General features: G+C 41.7%; 1 protein-coding gene across 1 annotated transcript; it reads left to right on the forward strand.

Annotated features, from left to right (window-relative positions):
• Positions 1 to 445: 445 nt before the first annotated feature.
• Positions 446 to 23,055, forward strand: amph (amphiphysin). The gene is made up of 23 exons (XM_053330920.1): positions 446 to 579; positions 1,837 to 1,910; positions 2,923 to 3,003; positions 3,426 to 3,480; positions 4,122 to 4,216; positions 5,371 to 5,466; positions 5,544 to 5,651; positions 6,265 to 6,350; positions 6,683 to 6,758; positions 6,991 to 7,073; positions 9,045 to 9,183; positions 12,941 to 13,060; positions 13,168 to 13,251; positions 13,395 to 13,468; positions 13,928 to 13,979; positions 14,169 to 15,710; positions 15,953 to 15,982; positions 16,906 to 16,947; positions 20,045 to 20,095; positions 20,361 to 20,408; positions 21,055 to 21,243; positions 21,782 to 21,883; positions 22,100 to 23,055. The coding sequence occupies exons 2-23, from the start codon at positions 1,842 to 1,844 to the stop codon at positions 22,202 to 22,204; spliced, it is 3,327 nt and encodes a 1,108-aa protein (XP_053186895.1). The 5' UTR covers positions 446 to 579; positions 1,837 to 1,841; the 3' UTR covers positions 22,205 to 23,055.

A 23,055-nucleotide genomic window follows, 5' to 3' on the forward strand; every position in this document is an offset into this window, starting at 1 on the left:
TTGTCAGAAATTCTTTGAGGCTGACTGAAAGTCCTTCTCCATGTTCTTCCTGAACTCCTCCCACACCCGTCACCCAGCCAGGCCCTAAAGGCTCCTTCGCCGCTCTGAGCAGCCACCTCCTGAACATGGTCCACTCTGAACCCCCCTCCCACTACTGGTTTAGGTTTCCCAGGTCTGTCCGGCAGCTTTCCCCCCCAACTGATATACCTCAGCACCAGGTGGTGATCAGCTGACAGCTCTGCTCCTCTCTTCACCAGAGTGTCCGAGACATACGGCCACAGGTCTAATGACACCACTACAAAGTGGATCATGGACCTTTGTCCTAAGGTGTTCTGGTAGCAGGTCCACTTCTGACCCTCCTGATGCTGGATCCTGGTGTTGTTATGATCCATGGCTAGCACACAAGTCCAACAACAATAAACCACTCAGGTTCAGATGGGGCAGGGTTAGATAAGACCACTTACACCGTGAACACCCCGAAGAGCGGTGAAAAGTGGACTCTCTATTTTAACTTGTGCCGAAGTGCAGCGAGAGGAAACCTGCAGCCAATCAATACACAGACTCATCTGACGTGTCGAGGTATGTTTCAAGAAATGTTTCCCGCCCGAAACACATTTAATAATGGAAGAGTTAGGGTTAGGGTTAACCCTTCATGTGACTGGGTTAGGGTTAGGGTTAACCCTTCATGTGACTGGGTTAGGGTTAACCCTTCATGTGACTGGGTTAGGGTTAACCCTTCATGTGACTGGGTTAGGGTTAGGGTTAACCCTTCATGTGACTGGGTTAGGGTTAACCCTTCATGTGACTGGGTTAGGGTTAGGGTTAACCCTTCATGTGACTGGGTTAGGGTTAGGGTTAACCCTTCATGTGACTGGGTTAGGGTTAACCCTTCATGTGACTACTGTACAACACGTTGGACAGTTTAGAGATACAGAAACAGAAGCCGTATCTGCTCTGAGATGTTATTATAATCACATGTGGGTCAATATTCAAACCCAGCTCACACACAGACGGGCAGAGCAGCCACGTATCACTCCACGGTGTTTAATCTCTTATCAAGCATATTATTTAGAAGAATTCCTTTTCCATTGAAAACATAAAGTTTAGTGGGATGAGAGGGTTAGGGTTAGTGGGATTTGGCAATTTATCTCACTTTACAGAACATCAGATATGTCAGCAATGTTTTTGGTTCACATCGGTAGTTTATTACTGCAGCGCTATTCTGAGTATCAGTATCATTATAATTATAATTATTAGTATATTTATCAGTATCATTATAATTATTAGTATATTTATCAGTATCATTATCAGTAGGAACCTTTTGAGGTGAAACTGAAAAAAACGAAAACTTATTTCAACAGATTAAATTTGTTTATTTGAATGTTTTTAAACACAGACTGAAGTAATGATTTATTTAAACATTAAAATTAAAATGTCAGGTTTAAGTTATTTGAAGAAACGTTCCTGCTGTTATCATCAGTTTACATCACTTCCTGTTGTTTAGTCAACATTTCAGGAAAAAAGTCCAAAAATAGCTTCTGAATAATCTGATCAGCTGATCAGCTGATCAGCTGAGACAGTAAACAGCCTCCAGCATGACGTCATATGTTTAATATATATATATATATATATATGTTAAATGTGTTTATAGTTGAACTCTTTCAATTAGAAGAAAAACATGAAAACAGAGGATTGAAAGGATTCAATCAGCTGACTGAGTGAGCCCCGCCCCCTGCGCACACACACACACACACACACACACACACACACACACACACACTCCTCCCCCTCCTCGGCTCTCTCTCGGTGTTAATCCGCCTCTCTCTCTCTCTGCAGTCATCATGGCGGAAATTAAAACGGGAATCTTCGCTAAGAATGTTCAGAAAAGACTGAACCGCGCTCAGGAGAAGGTAAGAGGAGCTGCTGATGAAGCTGAGGGTGAAGATGATGATGATGATGATGATGAAGCTGAGGGTGAAGCTGAGGGTGAAGATGATGGTGGTGGTGATGGGGGAGGACAGATGGAGGAGTAACGGAGGATGAGCAGGCCGCTGCTTTTCTCTTTTCCTCTTATTGCTTTATTTATGATTATCAGAGCCGGTGACGTCATGATCTTGCCAAAAATCATCACATAAAAACACCAAAATCATTAGATAGTGACGCAGCGCTCTGATTGGCTGACGCATAACGACGGTGGATTAACGTTGACTGTAACACCTCGACATGACGTCATGTGTGCGGTGAAACAGGTCGCGTGTCTTTCACTTTTTAAAACAACATGACGCCAAGGTCGCGAGGGGGGGGGGGGGGGCGGGGATACCCCCTCTGCGGCTTCATGACGTCATTTCTGACGCCTGCCAGTTATTCTTAGGAGAAGCCTTCTGGACTATAGATTATATATATACTCTCTATATATACATTAATTTATATATATATATACTCATATATATATATATATATATATATATATATATATGCTGTCCATGGTGCTGAAACATTAGCTGGTTCTGTTAGAACAGTGAGAGCTGTCCATGGTGCTGAAACATTAGCTGGTTCTGTTAGAACAGTGAGAGCTGTCCAAGGTGCTGAAACATTAGCTGGTTCTGTTAGAACAGTGAGAGCTGTCCATGGTGCTGAAACATTAGCTGGTTCTGTTAGAACAGTGAGAGCTGTCCATGGTGCTGAAACATTAGCTGGTTCTGTTAAAAGAGCAGAAGATTGGATCAATCTGTTGTGTTAATAAAGTAAAAAACAGCTCCAGGTTTTTGTTAAAGTTTCGTCTTCATAATAAAAACATGCTCATGTTGATGTTCAGGAACATTCAGTCACAGTCTGCTTAAGTACAACGTTTTATGAAAAACTGTAAATGTAAATGTACAAAGGAGAAACATGTCATCAGTTATAAATGAATGTTATTTTCAGGTGCTGCAGAAGCTGGGTAAAGCAGATGAGACCAAAGATGAGCAGTTTGAACAAGTGGTTGTTAACTTCAGGAGGCAGGAGGTGAGAGAACACAGCATCACACATTTAAACCTGACTCACTGGAGCAGGTTCGGCTTAGATCAGCACTGACACATTCACATGCTGACCAGGTGATGATGGCACTGGATGAAGATTCAAAGTTCTGACAATTTATCCTAAAGGGAGATGAATATCTGAACCAAATTATATAGCAATATATAATATATGACCATCTGATAGTTGATGAGATCAGTCTGAAGCAGCTAACTAGCTGCTAGCTGCTAGCATGATCCTGCTGACAGGTCCAAACACTTGTTAGTTTAGTTTCTTTTTAACTGAGTCAGTTTACAGTGATGTTTCACTAGTCAGTCCACTTTTAGGTGAGAAGACTTAATGTTACATCTTTAACCAAAAATCAACATGAAACTCCTCCAGTAACCATTAATGTGTTGCTTCTCTGTCAGTCTGAAGGCTCGCGGTTGCAAAGAGAGATGAAGTCCTACATGTCTTCAATTAAAGGTGAGACTTTATTAAAACACATGCACATACATCATATATATATGTATATATACACACACACACATATATATATATATATATGAACATATACACATATTAACGTGTATTTACATTATATATATATATATATACACATATTAACGTGTATTTACATTATATATATATATATATATACACATTAGGGCTGTCAAAGTTAACGCGTTACCTTTAACACCGTTCTAAATACACACGTATTATTATATGATATTATTATATTATTATATTATTATATTATTATATTATTATATTATATTATTATATTATATAATTATAACAGCGTCCACTCGTCCATCAGACGCAGACGATGTGAAGTTTTCATTCAGCTGCTCGGCCACAGAAACTCATCCCATGAAGCTCCGGCTCAGTTTCTGTGCTCATGTTAATGTCAGAGGAAGTTTGAACTCCGTTACTTTACCCACAATGCACCTCACTGACCCTCTCTGTGACTTTACGTGGTCTGTAGTTCCTGAACGCCTCATTAACACCACAAACAGCTGACTGTGGATATATACACATATTTGTAGCTAATATTTGATTTATTAACATGTGGCTGTCCTTATAGTTGCCATGACAACGTCCATCGGTACACTTTGTTGTTGCAGGGATGCAGCAGGCCTCCATCAACCTGACACAGTCTCTGCATGAAGTCTATGAACCAGACTGGCACGGCAAAGATGACGTCATGACCATTGGGAAGGTGAGAGTCACAGGATGACACCTGAATGCATCACACAAACGTAACAGGACACCTGAACACAGCACCGTGTGTTTAATGTTAGTAAATGATTGATTGGATGTCATGAGCTCGCCTGGAGAAGTAACATCAATGAAGGAAAAATAAATGAGATGTGAAGGAACGCCAGCTGTGATGTCACCTCTCAGGATCATTGGAAACTGTTAAATTGGTAAAATGTTATTTTCTATGTACTGTAAGAAGGGGTTAGTGCTGGAAACTCACTTCCTGTTGCTGTAGGCAATACTACACATTAAATATGAGACATCTGGACAGCCTCTAAATCTAAGTGTGATGATGTTTGTCACATACTGCTGACCATTTTTAGGGGTGCCAGAGTACCCCTAAAAATGGTCTAAAATAGCCCCTGCTGCTGACTTCCTGTTGCCAGTCATTAAAGCAGTAATACTTTAGTGAAGAATAAACATTTTTATAAAAATCAGATTTTGCACACAGAAGTTAAATGTCACTTCCTGCCTCCCAAATTTCGTAAATCTATGCCAAATTTAAAGGTGGGGGAGCGCCCTGGTGGTTGAGCGGTTTGAGGGCATGCTACATAATCACAGCGTCCCTGTTTTGAATCCACGGACCTTTGCTGCAGGTCACTCCCCTCTCTCTCCCTGTTTCCTGTCAGCCTCTATGACAGTTACTGTTTGAATAAAGGCAAAAAAGTCCAAAATAAATCTTTAAACATTTTTTTAAAATGTGAGCCGTCCTTGAGCCATTTTAACCCAAGACCCGTACCACATATCAAGTTACACCTCTGCTGATGCATGTGAAAAGTTCTGGGAGTCTTTGAGCACCCCTAGCACAAAACACTAAAAGTAATTATGGGGCGCTATAGTGTCAACTGGCCACACTCATGCCAATACTTGGTGAGTCTTTGCACATCTCAAAGGTCTCAAATGGATTCATAAGATCAGAATTGACAGACGAAAGCCACAATGGCTGACTTCCTGTCAGTACAAAACATTCATAATGTCCAAAGTGATGATGTGTAGAGAGGATGAGGAAGTGGAGGAAGGCCTTCCTGCCACTGATTGGTGGAGGCAGACACAGAACACACAATGCAGAGCGTGAGTTTTAGAAGTTTTGATGTGGTGTGTGTTTTCCTGCAGGACTGTGATGCATTGTGGGAAGATTTCCACAACAAACTGGTGGACTCGACACTGCTGAACCTGGACGAGTACCTGCTGCAGTTTCCAGACCTGAAGGTAACACACAGTTTGTCATTGGAACTGAAACTTTGACATGTTGATGGACCGAAAGCTCAAACAAAGTGACTTTTCAGACTCGCGTGGCCAAAAGAAGTCGGAAACTTATCGACTACGACAGCGCTCGGCATCATGTGGAAACTCTGCAGACTTCTGGGATGAAGAACGACCGAAAGATGATGAAGGTTAGTTGACTTGTCTTTGGTTAAAAGTGTTGAGTGTTGGAGCTCCATATGTTAAAGGCCCAGATGAATAAATGAACCGATTGCTTCTGTTGAACTGTTGAGTCAATCATCATGTGATGACTGCAGGCCTGGGTTAGGGTTAGGGTCAGGCCTGCAGAAAGACGCCTTATGTTGATTGATGAAGACAAATCGAGACAAATCTAACGAGAAGTGCCAAAACTAGACAAACCATCCACAGACCTAACGAGGGAACAGGTGTGAGGACGGGATGAGCAGGTGTGAAGGGAACAAATAAGGAAAACAGAGCAAACCAAAGACTCAAAGGACTAAACAGAAGTACCATGAGTCCCACAACTATGAGTCCAGTACAGATGCATGAGTGTACGTATATTTGATATAACCTTACATTATATTTAATATGACAACTTATTAATGGTATTTTTTATTACATCATCACACAGTCACTTATTCAGAGGAGGGAGTTTTAAGCTGCTGTTCAATGATCCAGTGGCTGTGGACACCTTATTCACAGAAACTGTGTAAAATATTTAGCTGTTTTAGGAGGCAGGTGTCACCTGTACAGGTGTATTATGTGACCTTGATGTGTGTGCAGGCAGAGGACGAGTTGAAAAAGGCCCAGAGAGTGTTTGACGAGCTGAATGTTGGTCTGCAGGATGAACTGCCAACTCTGTGGGACAGGTGAGTCGGATTATACACACACTGGATCTGTTATTGCTGGATATGAAAGATGCATGGGCAATGCACAGTTTGATTACATGTTGCTATGGAAACATGGCTCTTTGTGTTTGATGCTGAATGATTCAAACAGCCCTCTCTGACTAATCAGCTGACACCATGAAGTCATTACACATTTCTCAATAATTCATTGAAAGTCAAATGTAATAAATTACCTCTGTGCTGAAGCCGCGGAGGCCTCAGGTGCTCTCATCACTTCAGACTGTTCAGAGACTCAGTTAAGAATATTTTAAAGACGATGGGATCAGCAGCTCTAACACTTTGTCTTTCTGCAGCCGGGTCGGATTCTACATCAGCACTTACAAAAGTGTGACGAGTCTGGAGGCAAAGTTTCACCGTGAGATTTCTCTGGTGAGGAGGGGAAGGGGTCAAAAAGCTGTTTCTACACACTTTGTCATATAATTATTAACAGATGACAATGCTGCTGTGAGTTGAATATTAAATAATCCAGACATCAGCTGTTTACACAGTGTGAAGGTCATGTGACCGATGGACTGCAGTTTCATGTACAGCTCAATAAAAGTGAGAAAGTGTTTTCACTGATCAATCCTTGTAATCTGAATTAATCTGACCTTTTCTCCAGGTGTGTAGGCAGCTGTATGAGGTGATGACCAAACTTGCTGAGCAGCACTCTGACAAAATGTTCACCATCCAAGGAGCACCGAGGTCAGTACGAGCTTTCACTGCAGGCGTTAAAATATTTTAATTATAAATTTTAAATGAACAACATCCACACAGACCTACAGGTAGGAAAATCAATATATAGTCCACGAAACAGCTCGTCCACATCTAAAAGAACATGATGTGAACATGAGAGAAGTGTTCATACAGTTAGGTCTGTAAAGTTTTATTATTTGGCTGTTAACTAAAACTATATAATGAATCTAGGTTTCAGCTTTAAGTTCAGGGTATTCACATCCAAGTTGGAGAAAGGGTTTAGGAAGCTCTTTAATATGTACAACCCTCTTTTTGAGGGGACCATAAAGAATTGGACAACTGATTTAATAGTTGTTTCATGGACAGGTGTGGAGTTCCTTTATTTCATTATAAATTAAAGAAGTTGATTCCAGGTGTGTAGCTGTTCCTGTGGAGCTACAACAATCTAAAGAGCTCCCAATGCAGGTGAATCCCTAACCTTAACCCATCCAACCACCTGAGAGATCTGAAGAACATTAAGGACCCTAACCCTAACCCATCCAACCACCTGAGAGGTCTGAAGAACATTAAGGACCCTAACCCATCCAACCACCTGAGAGGTCTGAAGAACATTAAGGACCCTAACCCATCCAACCACCTGAGAGGTCTGAAGAACATTAAGGACCCTAACCCTAACCCATCCAAGCACCTGAGAGGTCTGAAGAACATTAAGGACCCTAACCCATCCAAGCACCTGAGAGGTCTGAAGAACATTAAGGACCCTAACCCATCCAACCACCTGAGAGGTCTGAAGAACATTAAGGACCCTAACCCTAACCCATCCAACCACCTGAGAGGTCTGAAGAACATTAAGGACCCTAACCCATCCAACCACCTGAGAGGTCTGAAGAACATTAAGGACCCTAACCCATCCAACCACCTGAGAGGTCTGAAGAACATTAAGGACCCTAACCCATCCAACCACCTGAGAGATCTGAAGAACATTAAGGACCCTAACCCATCCAACCACCTGAGAGGTCTGAAGAACATTAAGAACCCTAACCCTAACCCATCCAACCACCTGAGAGGTCTGAAGAACATTAAGGACCCTAACCCATCCAACCACCTGAGAGATCTGAAGAACATTAAGGACCCTAACCCATCCAACCACCTGAGAGGTCTGAAGAACATTAAGGACCCTAACCCTAACCCATCCAACCACCTGAGAGGTCTGAAGAACATTAAGGACCCTAACCCTAACCCATCCAACCACCTGAGAGGTCTGAAGAACATTAAGGACCCTAACCCATCCAACCACCTGAGAGGTCTGAAGAACATTAAGGACCCTAACCCATCCAACCACCTGAGAGGTCTGAAGAACATTAAGGACCCTAACCCATCCAACCACCTGAGAGGTCTGAAGAACATTAAGGACCCTAACCCATCCAACCACCTGAGAGATCTGAAGAACATTAAGGACCCTAACCCTAACCCATCCAACCACCTGAGAGGTCTGAAGAACATTAAGGACCCTAACCCTAACCCATCCAACCACCTGAGAGATCTGAAGAACATTAAGGACCCTAACCCTAACCCATCCAACCACCTGAGAGATCTGAAGAACATTAAGGACCCTAACCCATCCAACCACCTGAGAGATCTGAAGAACATTAAGGACCCTAACCCTAACCCATCCAACCACCTGAGAGGTCTGAAGAACATTAAGGACCCTAACCCTAGTCCTTTAATGTACAGGTTTTAGTAGAGAGAGACAGGAAACTGGAGGCAGAGAGGATGGAAAAACACGCAGGATAGGACCGCTCGGTGCGGGATTCGAACCGGGGTCGCCTTATTTTAACATTTTGAAACCATATTTTTGTCCAACCCTTTGAAGTAAAGCTGAATCGGTGTGCAGCAGCCTCGGAGGGTTCGGGAGTTTCTTTCTCCAACTAATAATTTCCTGACTTTCTGTATTCATTTGGTCTCTATCTGTCCCCTCAGTGATTCGGGACCTCTGCGGCTTGCTAGAACACCATCACCACCAGAAGACGAGAGTCCACCTGAGAGTCCAGATGCAAGCTCCAATCACATGCTCCGCCCCGTCTCACCTGGACCTCCACGGCCCAAATCCCCAATACAGGTAGATCTAACTCTGACCCGATCCAGATCCCCAATACAGGTAGATCTAACCCTGACCCGATCCAGATCCCCAATACAGGTAGATCTAACTCTGACCCGATCCAGATCCCCAATACAGGTAGATCTAACCCTGACCCGATCCAAATCCCCAATACAGGTAGATCTAACCCTGACCCGATCCAAATCCCCAATACAGGTAGATCTAACTCTGACCCAGTCCAGATCCCCAATACAGGTAGATCTAACCCTGACCCGATCCAAATCCCCAATACAGGTAGATCTAACCCTGACCCGATCCAGATCCCCAATACAGGTAGATCTAACCCTAATTGTCCATGGTCTGCATTTTTGAAGGGTCTCATTTTCAAACAGGAATGAAGCGGAAAGTTAAACCAGGACTAAAACCAGTCCTCCAGAAACACACAGTAACAATATCAAATATATATTTAAACTACAAGTCGGGACAAGGCTCAAACACAACGTGCGTGTGTTGCCGCTGTTAAAATGAATTTGTGTTATCGTGATCCTTGTCACTGTAGCTGTGGCAGTGTCAGATTGTAGCTCAGTGTCAGATTGTAGCTCAGTGTCAGATTGTAGTGAGCTCAGTGTCAGATTGTAGCTCAGTGTCAGATTGTAGCTCAGTGTCAGATTGTAGTTCAGTGTCAGATTGTAGCTCAGTGTCAGATTGTAGCTCAGTGTCAGATTGTAGCTCAGTGTCAGATTGTAGCTCAGTGTCAGATTGTAGCTCAGTGTCAGATTGTAGTGAGCTCTCTCACTCAAATAGCTTTTTCCATTGAAGTGTCTTTAAAAAGCATAGTTTATTTTTTATGTCATCAAACTGTTCATCAACTGGAAACTTCACAGTAACTTTCTGTGGCTGTTTTTCTTTGCTGCACACTTATGTCTGTTCATTGGTGAGTGAATATGTAACAGCAGTTTCTTGTCCTTTGTCTGTGTTACTGTATGTGTTGATTGAGTGAATATATAACACCAGGTCTGTGAAAGCAGAATATTGCCTTGTGTCTTCTGATCTTCAATAGCATTTACATGTTTGTCAAATGTATTTGGACAAATATGCGTCTATATGTGAAGACATACAGTTTTTTTCTAGAGCATTGGTTCCCAGTCAGTTCCATTTGTTGACAATTATATTAATATTAGATAACTGTTTATGATGAGTTGGACTAACTCCTGATTCTATAGTGAGTTAAAAATAACCAAATGACAGCAGTTAAAAATGTCAGTCTTCATAACACTGGAGCAGTTTATATGTGGCCAGTGGTGACAGACAGAGCAATATAGTTCAACCATGTTTTATGAGTCTACTGTATCCAAACAACCAGAAGAGAGACTATCAGCATTCGCTCTAAAGTCCACTGGATTCGGCTGCATCAAGACTGTTGGACCCTCTGCTGTGTCCAATGTTAACTACAGCACAGCAGAGGACCCAGGTGTTCAAGAAGGACTTTATTGGCAAACAGCAGGAGCTTGGGGAATGGCCAGGCAAGGCTCTGTGAGGAGGTGCAGTAGAACCAGAGTCCAGGACAGATGGAGGACCGTGGGGGGGGGGGGGGGAGGGGGGACTGAGCAAGCTGCGTCTTGGCAGTCTGGATGTGACAGTGCTGAAGTTCAGTTGGAAGGCTTGATTGTAGGAGTGGATGCAGCTGCTCCGTCTCCAGCACATCGGTCTTATATCGGATAATCACGAACAGGGAGAGGTAGAAAAACAGTTAACATGCGTCACAAGTGGACAGCAGCAAATATAAGTGTAAAGGATCACCGAGACGCATTGCGATCCAATCACTCTAACCACTTGCTGAGGTGGTGTGGGAGGCACCACATATCTTTTGTAGTGTAAACAGTAACGGTCCTGATGCGTCCTAGACCAGGTCGTAACAAGAAAATACGTTATCAGTACAGGACGTGGTGGTTGTTCTGGTTGCAACGTACCAGCGGTTGATGTGATGTAGTCAGCAATAAAATCTGGACAAAGGTGATCAGCTGGAGACGCATAACAGATACAGATGTGAACAGAAATGTGTCTCAGCTGTTCACCTGTGATCAGATCACCTGAGACGCAGGTTAATGACTGTTTTAAACAGATATAAATGTAGACTGGTGTAACCAGTTCAGAAACCATTTCAAAAGGTGCTGATGCCATGAGCTGAACAGGACTTAACTGAAAGTGAACCAATGACAGTCAGCTGGTTGAGTTGGAAATGAGAAAAGAAAAAGAGCGATGAATATGTAAATCAATAGAGAAAGCATTAAGCTAGTGTTCACTTCATCTGACCCAACCTGCCACAGCATGCCTCACTGTAATGCCGATCGAGTGATTATTTAATGATCACAATATTATTACAAGTTTAGAGATATATTAACATTTCAAATCTGTGATCACAAGAAAAACTTGTCCTCTCAAGTCTACTTTCACGCAGCACAATGACGATATAGATAGAAGAGTTTCACAGTGCTTAAAGTATTGATAACTGTCTTAATCAGCTGCAGACGGGTTGTCAATATTCTTTTACAGTACAAACTGCAAACTACAGTATAGAAGTGTCTGCTTTGCTTCTAAAAGAGTTAATTGGACAAATGTGATGAACAGGACAGAGTCCTGATGGAGTCCTAACGCAGCCAGGTCCAGTGGACAGAAACTGTTTGAACAGCTGGACTCCATCTTGGGAACCAGTGTTGTAGAATATATCATCCTCCATCATGTTGTAGTTGTATATGTTGAAGACCATCAAACAAAACTCTGATGCTTCCTGGAAGCATCTCCAGCCTGTTGTAACACTGACCTGTCATGTGTCTCCGTCCTGCTCGTGTCTGGTGCGGTGTCATGGTAAGTAACCACGTCACAGTTGACTGGCGGTGGTGAACCTCTGCAGCAGACTTAGATTTATGAGATTTATTTAGTCTTGGTTGGCTAAGACATTTTTAGTGGATTAGTGATGTTTTATTAAAGTGCACAATTAGAAACTATTTTTGATAACTAATTGTGATAATTATTATAATTTGATCAATAATTTCCATCAATTATAAAAACATGTTACTCACCAACTTCATCGCTGGTGACATCACAGCGACGACAGAGGAGGAATTACCTGAGTTAAAAGTCTTAATAACCACAAAGTCACAACAAAATGTACATTCATGACAGTTTTAGTAAAATGTTTATAGCACCTAACAATCTGCTCATGTCATAGTGATGTCATCATAGCTGCTGATGTCAGCAATGAAATTGTTGAGTATGAATTTGCTCATAATAACGACTGGTTGATTATCTGCAGCCAAGTTTTCATTAGAGAAGTACCGGATGTAAAGAAGTCTCCTGAATCTAGTTCATTGATTAGTTGATGAAATCTATCAACATTAGTCCACTAAGAATTTCTTGAGTCAGTAGTATTGATTAGCTGACTGATTTTTTTCTAGTTGTCAAATAAATAGTTCATTAATAGAAATATATATGTATATATGTATATATATATATATATATATATATATAGTATGTTCATAGAAAAAGGTCAAGGAAAAATACATTGGAAATAAAGCCATTGAGAGTTATCATGTTTCTAAAGTGAACACATACAGTTGTGGTTTAATAATGATATACTGGAACATGGTTGTACAGTATGAGACATGTCTCCTTTAAGATAACATGTTGTATCATTGTCTACATGCTCTTTGATGGAGAGCACAACCAGTGAAATGATCAGAAAAGCTGATTACATCTGCTCATGGTTGTGTTTTGGCAGCTTAAAAAGGGACCCCCTGTGCCCCCCCCACCAAAGGCCACCCCCACCAAGGAGGTGGCAGAGGAACAGATCATTGACCTGTTTGGAGGAGAATTCTTACCAGCACCTTCACCATCGCAGGTCTGTGAACAATAACAAGTTCCAACAGCTAACAGCTTGTTCTAGCCCTAACCCTAACCCTAACCCTGCTTACCTATCAACCATTTGTGTTATGCTTTTGTCCACAGCCCAATGAAAGACCAGGAGAATCTCTTCTCGACATGGACTTTGACGCTTTTCAGCCTGATGAAAGTGTCTCACCGATACCACAGGTACTGTTCTTTGATTCATTCTGAAACCTACATTTTCTAAGCTTTCTGTCCCTGTTATTACCACCAGGGACTGTAGGATCGTATCTGTATAAACTTTTCTTGACCATACTAACCATATTATCAACGTGTGTTCTGGCCTGCAGACAGCTGTGCCTTGGGATATGTGGTCGGTGAGTACTGTCCTCTGTCTTGATCAAAAAAAGCTGTTTAATAATTAGTTTAATAATTTTACACTATTGGTCACGATCATCCTCCAAATTTACACCCAAACTATAATGGTAAAACCCTCTTTATGGGGTGAATGGGGAATTCAAAAAAATGTGTTTTAAATTAAACACTTAGTGTCTGCACGTTTGAAGCATTTTAAATGTCTTTCTGTTTATTTTTCAAGGCAAATGCCCAACCAGCGGAGCCTGTAAGTCAACACTGTTACATGTCATCATCACTATTTGTTTCACTGGTGAAGAGTGAGTGCTGTGTTTTAGTTCAGTCTGCAGGACATTGATGATTCACTTCATTTATACAGCTGAACTGGCTGCACAGAGATAACACTGGTCATGAGATGAGTGTTTGCTTTTGATTTCAAAATATATTTGAATGACTTAAATACATTCACAAGTAGATGCACATCTTTTTTTTCTTTTGTAGTTCTGTTGGTCATATTTTTCATTTTTAGCCACGTTTTACTTAACCAGGAATTTACATTGAACAGGTCCTCCTGGAAGCACGTACCTTCACTCTGTTAATTAATCTAAGCGCAGGTCAAAGTCTGTCTTTGTACATCAGTCTCTGTTTTCTTAAACCATTCATATTAACTACACAAAAATACTTCATGCACTGGCCTTCCAGTCGAATTCCTTATTGTGGGTTTGGAGTCGGGGGTTGTCAAACTTTAATTCCCTGAATCTTCCAAACAGGCTGCAGACACTGGCTTTGTCGCTGACTGGTCTGCTGACTTTGGCTCAGTAACAGCAAACGGAGATGCTGCCTCAGGAGCTGAGGCCCCTGCTGCCCCTGGGGCCTCTGCTGCAGGGCCAGAGGGGGCGGAGGGCGAGGCACAGAGTGGGGCTCAGGGCTGGCCCCAGGGAGATGCCTGCCAGCCAGGTGGAGACGCAACTACACCTCCTCAACCGGAGGACAGTGAGGCAGCCATAGCACCTGAAGATGAGGTTAGCAGCTGGGACCTCAATCCTGTAACTTACCCCAACCTCCATCCCTCTGCAGTCGGAGGTGATGAAGCTGAGACAGAGCAGGCAGATTCAGGGGGAGACATAGCAGGGCAGGAAGACCGCAGGAAGTCCACACCAGGACTTATTTTCACCAACGAGTACGGTGAACAGATTCAGGACAGCACTGAGGATAGAGTGGAGAAGTTGTCCAGGTCTCCAGATGGGTCTGGGTCTGAGTATGAGACTGCTGAGGAATGGGGTGATGGAGGTCAGGGGGGGGGCTGGACAAGTGCTGATGATGAACTTTCATATGAAGATCCTCCCCATTGGGAGGATGCTACAAAAGGTAGAACTGATGGTGAGGCATCAGATCAGCCACAAACCGTATCAGCAGACATGACAAATCCCCCCGAAACACAGGGAGGTACGTTTGATTCTGACCCCTTTGCTGAAACACAGGGAGGTACGTTTGATTCTGACCCCTTTGCTGAAACACAGGGAGGAGGTGCGTTTGATTCTGACCCCTTTGCTGAAACACAGGGAGGTACGTTTGATTCTGACCCCTTTGCTGAAACACAGGGAGGTACGTTTGATTCTGACCCCTTTGCTGAAACACAGGGAGGTACGTTTGATTCTGACCCCTTTGCTGAAACACAGGGAGGAGGTACGTTTGATTCTGACCCCTTTGCTGAAACACAGGGAGGAGGTGCGTTTGATTCTGACCCCTTTGCTGAAACACAGGGAGGAGGTACGTTTGATTCTGACCCCTTTGCTGAAACACAGGGAGGAGGTGCGTTTGATTCTGACCCCTTTGCTGAAACACAGGGAGGAGGTGCGTTTGATTCTGACCCCTTTGCTGAAACACAGGGAGGAGGTGCGTTTGATTCTGACCCCTTTGCTGAAACACAGTTTGGAGACAGAGTGGGTGGTGTTAAATGTGATCCATTTTCTGAGACCTCAGGAGAAGGTGATCTTGTGTCCACCAGTGATGGAGGAACTGGGTGGGATACAGATCCGTTTGCCAACAGTCTCCCAGCAGCGTCTGCAGATACTGAGGGTCCTGCCACAAACACCACGTCTTGGCAGGAAGTCAGTAATGATATTGGCTTCAACTCTTCTGTCACTCAAGAAAACTCTGCGTCCTTCTCTGGCACAGCAGCACAAGGAGTTAAAGATGTAAACGTTCCCAGAATTCCCAAAGAACCAGAAAATTCAGACATGTCCGAAGATGAGGCTGCAAACCGGAGATTTGGAAAGTTGTACCAAGAGCTAGATACAGAAAAGGAAGAGGTACTTAACTTCCTCCCCTTCTCAGTGTGATATATTAGCATAGAGTAGACTAGAAATCTGTATTTACCCTCCCACAGATTGAGCAACCCTACCTGGATCCCAACCTGAGCTCCTCCAGCCTCTCCTCTTGCTTGCTTGTTCATCCCATAAACCATTTTCACATCAAATCAAATCCATCCATTTCAGACTCGTCTTACCTTCGGGACTCTAATACTAATTTGTGTCTTTGCAATTTAATTTAGGTGAACAAAGAATTTAACGGATTTTCACAGGTAATTGTTTCATTTCATCTAAAAAGTTTTTGCAGAGTTGTTTGGTATTTATTGTGGTTTAGCTCAATACTTCTAATCAAAGCCAGGGCAGAGATTTTTATCGTCACAGTCACTTTCAGTTTTTTCCAGCTGCAAGTTTCAAACAATCTTTCAAATCTAACTCTTACTGACCAAGACTGCAAGTCGGACTTTTTACTTACAGTTTTACTTTTGAGCAGAACAAAGACAGAATGGACAGAGAAACAAATACATCACTGTGCTAAATAAGCTTAGAACTGTCATTACTATATATATTCAGTTTCTTAAGTGTTAGAAACCCAAAGCTGTGGAGGTGACGTCACTCTCCATCACCAACTTTAATAATGAATTGGATGACTTTTCCAATGACTCATTTCAGGCTTTACTATTCTAGTAATTTCTGAATAAGACTGAATATGAAAGATCTGTTAGTAAGTAACCCTAACCCTAACCCTAACCCAGTTTTGAGTTTTAATTTTATAGTTTTATGTGAAGTTTATCAGCATACAGTCTGAAATGTACTCTCACCTTCCAAAGTCTATGAGAAATTCTGCCCCATGTGATAATTTCAGAAAAATTACAGCATAGGTCAAAAATTCAGCCAGCGAAACGATCTGTTGGGTTGTGCATGATGCAATCGACCTGTTCAATCATTTCATTATTAGGATGTGTTGGCTAATTTAGGACAGAGTTGTGGTTTCATTTGGTCCTGTGTATCTAAACATATTCAGTCACTGATGAGGTTTTAGGTGCTGAAACATACCGGCACTCACTGCATCATTATATCATCAAACATCAAAAGTTCTGGCTTTAATTATTTTCCTTCTCTTCTGTAAATAATTGTGTTTTTAGGTCTTGATTGCCAGTTCTGACTCTTCTCTATTTTTAATACATGCACACTGAAGGATGCAGCTGCCCCATCCTTTTTTGCTGATTTTGATAAGATGGTAAGTTAATTTTCTTAATGAAGTGCATATCATGTCACATTAAAGTTATATGATGTTGGATGGTGTTTTCATGTTTTTTTCTGTTGAGCAGTTCTATCCATTAATCTCATACTTGTGTAAAGATTTTTAAACATTTCTGTTCAGTGTACTTCTTTCAGTTTGATCTGCATTTTTTAACTAAAACAACTAAATATAACTTTCCTCTGATTGTACCAAACTAATATATGTATATTCTACTTGCTCATCCTTTATAAATGTGACTGTCCTCCCAATAAAAGCAACACAACAGGTCATCATGTAAGTCACCCAAAAATGATGTATAGCTGTATAGTTATGTCTGAGTGACAACTGCCGTCTAGTAGTGGTGCAGTTCAGATGATAAAAAGTGGAGAAATGTCCTCATTCAGAGATGGGGGGTGAACGGAGGCATTAACCCAACAGGTGCCAGATTAAAAGGTTCTCCTACACGTATTGTACTGGAGGTCAAATTACCTGTTTCAGTTGTTTTAATTTGGAGGACTTGTTGCTATAAATGTTCTGTAATAATGTAAATCTAATTCTGATATCAGCTCTGTTTCATTCTGCTGTGAGTTCTTTGTTGTGTCATTTTCCATCTGGTATCAGTTTGTATCAGACACTGCTGTCAACATGTTTGTACCATGTGGGAGAAACTAGCTGAAAAAAGCTTCATCAGTGGTTGATGTAGACAAGTGACAGCTCGTGTCATGAAATCAGAGCCTGTAACTGAATTTAATGCAAATGTCAGTGTCAGCCGACCAACTATATAACTGTTAAAAGGACTGATCGCTGTCTTTGTTTGCACATTTGGCAAAAGAACGAAGCCTCTGAGACACGAGCTACTGCTCTAACAGAGCCTGCGGCGCAACAACAGGAGTCTGCAGCTCCGCCTCCTGGAGAGGTGGAGGAGCCTGCAGCTCCCCGTGCTGAAGAGGTGGAGGAGCCTGCAGCTCCTTCTGCTGAAGAGGCAACTGAACAGGTGGAAGAGCCTGCGGCTCCCCCTGCTGGAGAGGTGGAGGAGCCTGCGGCTCCCCCTGCTGGAGAGGTGGAGGAACCTGCGGCTCCCCCTGCTGGAGAGGTGGAGGAGCCTGCGGCTCCCCCTGCTGGAGAGGTGGAGGAACCTGCGGCTCCCCCTGCTGGAGAGGTGGAGGAGCCTGCGGCTCCCCCTGCTGGAGAGGAAGACACTGCAAAAAGCTGTATTAGTCCAAAGGAGGAAAAGTTTGCTGTGAGTTTTTGATCACAATACCTCATTGCATCATCATCATCATCATCATCACCATCATCATCACCATCATCATCATCATCATCACCACCACCATCATCATCACCATCATCATCATCACCACCATCATCACCATCATCACCATCATCACCATCATCATCATCATCATCACCACCACCATCATCATCACCATCATCATCATCATCATCATCATCATCATCACCATCATCACCATCATCACCATCATCATCATCATCATCATCATCATCATCACCATCATCACCACCATCATCATCATCATCATCATCATCATCATCACCATCATCACCACCATCATCATCACCATCATCATCATCATCACCATCATCACCACCATCATCATCATCATCATCACCACCATCATCATCATCATCATCATCACCATCATCATCACCATCATCATCACCACCATCATCACCACCATCATCATTATCACCATCATCACCATCATCATCATCATCACCACCATCATCATCACCACCATCATCACCACCATCATCACCATCATCATCATCATCACCACCATCATCATCATCACCACCATCATCACCATCACCATCATCATCATCACCATCATCATCACCACCATCATCACCACCATCATCACCATCATCATCACCACCATCATCATCATCACCACCATCATCACCATCACCATCATCATCATCATCACCATCAGATCATGTTACCAGTAGCTTTAATGAACGTTTAGATGTTTTTAGGTATTTTTGAGTAAAATGTTCTGTAGGGTTAGGGTACCAGAGGGTTAGGGTTAGGGTACCAGAGGGTTAGGGTTAGGGTTAGGGTACCAGAGGGTTAGGGTTAGGGTACCAGAGGGTTAGGGTTGGGGTACCAGAGGGTTGGGGTACCAGAGGGTTAGGGTTGGGGTACCAGAGGGTTAGGGTTAGGGTACCAGAGGGTTAGGGTACCAGAGGGTTAGGGTACCAGAGGGTTAGGGTTGGGGTACCAGAGGGTTGGGGTACCAGAGGGTTAGGGTTGGGGTACCAGAGGGTTGGGGTACCAGAGGGTTAGGGTTGGGGTACCAGAGGGTTAGGGTACCAGAGGGTTAGGGTTGGGGTACCAGAGGGTTGGGGTACCAGAGGGTTAGGGTTGGGGTACCAGAGGGTAGGGTTAGGGTTTGTCACCAGTAATTGAACAATTGAATTAGAATGATAAAAGTCCCATTGCAAATAAAATATATATATTTTAGATTTAATTCTATGAACAACATTTGTATTACTCCATCTGTTGTTTGGGCTTTCTGAGGAGCTCGTGGATATTTTCTGGTTAATTTGAGAATATATTTTACACTATTTATACTAAACTAATATATATATATATATATATATATATATATATATATATATATATATATATATATCTGTTTAACAAAGGGTTAGGGTTAGGTTAGCTTCACAGATACCAGCAGCAGTGTAACTGATTATGTTTGAATTACCTGGTCATCATGTTGTGACACTGACTATAAAGGTTTCAGTATTTGAGCAGCATTTTAACAGTCAAAACAAATTTAACAGCACTGAATGATTTAAGTTTTGGTCCAAGTCAACATGCTTTGATTTCATGAAATCCATTTTCATTGGAGTAAATATGTTTCATCAGTAGATTAAAAAGAATAACTCCACATTAAAAAGATCATGGTTTAATGTAATTAATGATGTGTAAATGCTAAGTTTAGTCCTTGTTGAAAAAGTCATCATTGTTACCCTCAGATGCCCAAAATGTAGTCGACATATATTTAATCTGTAAAAATAATCAGTGCCCTAACCCGAACCCTATTTTCTTTCTGTCTGCACACAGACTCCTTCAGCTGAAGAGGCCAAAACATCTCCAGCTGAGGCTGCTCCATCGGTAAATATCACCAAGCATTCATCAAAGACCATAAATGATAATTATTTAGTTATTAAATCAGATAATATTCTGGCTAGATTAGCACTGACTAATAGATATAATTGATCATAGTAGTGATTTTAATTGTAGTCCTTCATATATGAATGTGAATGAGTAACAACTGGATCATATCAAAATGCTTCCTGTAGTGAATTATTACATTTTAGAAAGAGTCAGACCAGATATGTAATCTAACAAATGTTGTATACTTGTTTTGTGTACGCAGGAATCAGCTCCAGAGGAAAGGAAGGAGAGTCCTGTGGATGAAGCTTCGGTAAATATGCACATGATATAGATACTGTAAAACGGTAAAAAGGTGAATATGTGTAAAAGGTTTTGTGAAAATGACCAGAAGTGATGATACAATCAATAAATACTAATTTATTGATTGTATCATCACTTCTGGTGGTCGAGTGGTTGGAGTCTGCCCTTCTCCCTGTTTCAGTATCTCTGCCAGTTATTGTCTAAATAAAGGCAAAAAGGTTCATATTCAGGATCATCAAACACAAACTAACTTCTTTGAACCTCAGTTATTTCTGCATCAGTTTACTGAGAGCTGCTTGATTGTATGTTTCAAACTAGTTTGCTTATTTTGGGCTCCAGTTTTACTTTTATTGCTTCTTTTTGTGCAGAGGCTGCAAGCTTAATGTTTCAACTGTAAATTTCTTATTCTAGAGTTTTGTTGTTAATAGACCTACAGTACTGATGTATCAGCAAGTTATTTATCATTGGATAACCCCTCTATCCGTTTCATCTTTTGTTCATAGATTATTGAATAATATATCAAATGTGAGCACAAAATTGTTGTAAATGTAAAACTGCTATTATCATATTAATCCTAAAGGAATATTCTTTTTTGTATTAAAGAGAGAAAGTGAAGGTTATTAACATGAGGGCTAAAGGCTGTTTGTCTTCTGTAGGAAAAGATGCCAATCCCATCTGTGGTAATTGAGCCTGCTTCCAGTAATGAAGGTGATGATGACCGTGATGCTGACATCATCTCTCCCACCGCCATCAGTGATAACGGTGTGACTGCTACAAACCAAACCATCAAACACATGAGCCCATCAGGTGGAGTCTCAGGACTTCCTGACGACTTTCTGTACAAGGTGGGACCTTCTTGAGATAACTCATGGTGGCACACTTGATAAATGTGTTTTTGATTAAATGCTTAACTCTTTGCTCAAGAGGGATGCAATTTGCATTCAATGTCACAATCTCAAAATCCTAACTCTGTCAAAACAGAATGTGCCGTTGATCTTTTTACAGCTTCAGCTTACAGTATCCACACCTGTGTGTCAGCAGGGCTGATGAAACTTCATGTAAACACAGAAAATGTAACATTACAAAGTCAGAATGATCAAACACATTGATCCTTGCTGGCTGATACAAGACATCACAGTCAGCACATCAATCAGAGTGATCAAATACATTAAAATCAGTACATGTTGGGACATAAGGACTCAGAATATCCAATCAACTTCCCTGACAATATTTTCATTTCATTCACATATTATAATGTATCATTCATTCATAGATGGAGATTTCTGAATAGTCTAATTTGTCCCAAACTAACCCTAATTTAAAAAGGGTTGGTATGTCCACTGTGTTGTTGGTGCAGTGCTGATAGTGTTCTTCTTCCTGTAGGTGGAGACGGTCCATGACTTTGAGGCTGCAAATTCTGATGAGCTAGAATTGAAGAAAGGTGATGTGGTGTTGGTGGTTCCCACTGCTTCAGTAGAAGATCAGGTAAGCAAAGTCACTGACATATTATTGTCACTAATGTAAGGCCGCCGCCATCCTGGAAAGCCAGAGTTAAAAGAGCAGTTGTTAACACAACAGATCTATGACCATGAGTGTATGGTACCAGTGTTGCAATAGTTGTGATCCAACACTACATTCAATGAGGTCAGTGACGTGAACTCAGGCAGGTAATCATGTGTTTTTCTTTTGCTGCTGTTGCAGGATGCTGGCTGGCTCACAGGGATCAAAGAAAATGACTGGTTAACACTGGGGGCTAGCGCTGAAAAAGGACTTTTCCCAGATAACTTTACGCAGCGCTTGGACTAAGAAGACTCTTCAGCTGGTGGGAAAAATAAGCATAAGTGAGAGACATGGGTGCACAAGTCATCCAGTTAGCATGTAGCCAACCCCTTTTTCTGAAAAAACAAACCTGAACCTGCTGCAGTGGTCTGTTGGACAACGATAGGCTTCCTCTGGTAGAGATAAAACTTTTCCGTCTACAGAAACTAATTAACACTCGTACTATTCCCAGCATTACAGAAAATGAATAAGCATGATGTGATAGTATGGTCTACCCTTATCTGAAAATAAGATGTTTTTTTGAAAGCAAATAAAATATGATGTTTGGTTTATAGGGAATATTCCAATTTGTACATGTTCACACCTACAAAAGCAGGAACTTGTTTCTGAAGAAAAAAAACAGCAAAAAAAGAAACAACTGTACCTTCTGTAAGTGTGTTGTGCTGATTTTGTTGCTCTGCTGTGGAATATACCAGAATTTCTAGTGCTGTGGTCTGTTTGAATGTTATTGACTATAACATAAAACTCTTGAGTTTGTTCGTTTTTTCAGATGTGTTATCACTGTTATCACTATTTGTGTGTTTCTGTAAATCATGAGTGTGTGTGGGAAGTTTTGTTTGGCATATGTGGTGAAGAAATAAGTAATTGATGGGTGTTGCTGTGGTTTTGCCAAAAGAAATATTGACATGTGTTATCTTATCATTGGGGCACAAACTGTGCATGTCAAGCATGAAAATCTAAAATATTTATAATAGTAAAAGTTTCAAGACAAGCAAATAAAGTATTTCCCTGCTATTGAAAATATCTTTCTGTAACTAATATGTCATATAAAATCTTATTTTCAAGACGCCAAGCCATCCAGAGGCGGTTTAATCTTA

Source organism: Scomber japonicus, chromosome 12 (genome assembly GCF_027409825.1).
Source record: "Scomber japonicus isolate fScoJap1 chromosome 12, fScoJap1.pri, whole genome shotgun sequence".
NCBI classification, from domain to species: Eukaryota; Metazoa; Chordata; class Actinopteri; order Scombriformes; family Scombridae; genus Scomber; species Scomber japonicus.

Coding starts and splice junctions, on each gene's coding strand:
- amph (XM_053330920.1), top strand. CDS start 1,842: ATGGCGGAAATTAAAACGGGAATCTTCGCTAAGAATGTTCAGAAAAGA. Junction 5,652..6,264: donor ACGACCGAAAGATGATGAAG/GTTAGTTGACTT, acceptor ATGTGTGTGCAG/GCAGAGGACGAGTTGAAAAA. Junction 13,252..13,394: donor GTGTCTCACCGATACCACAG/GTACTGTTCTTT, acceptor TCTGGCCTGCAG/ACAGCTGTGCCTTGGGATAT.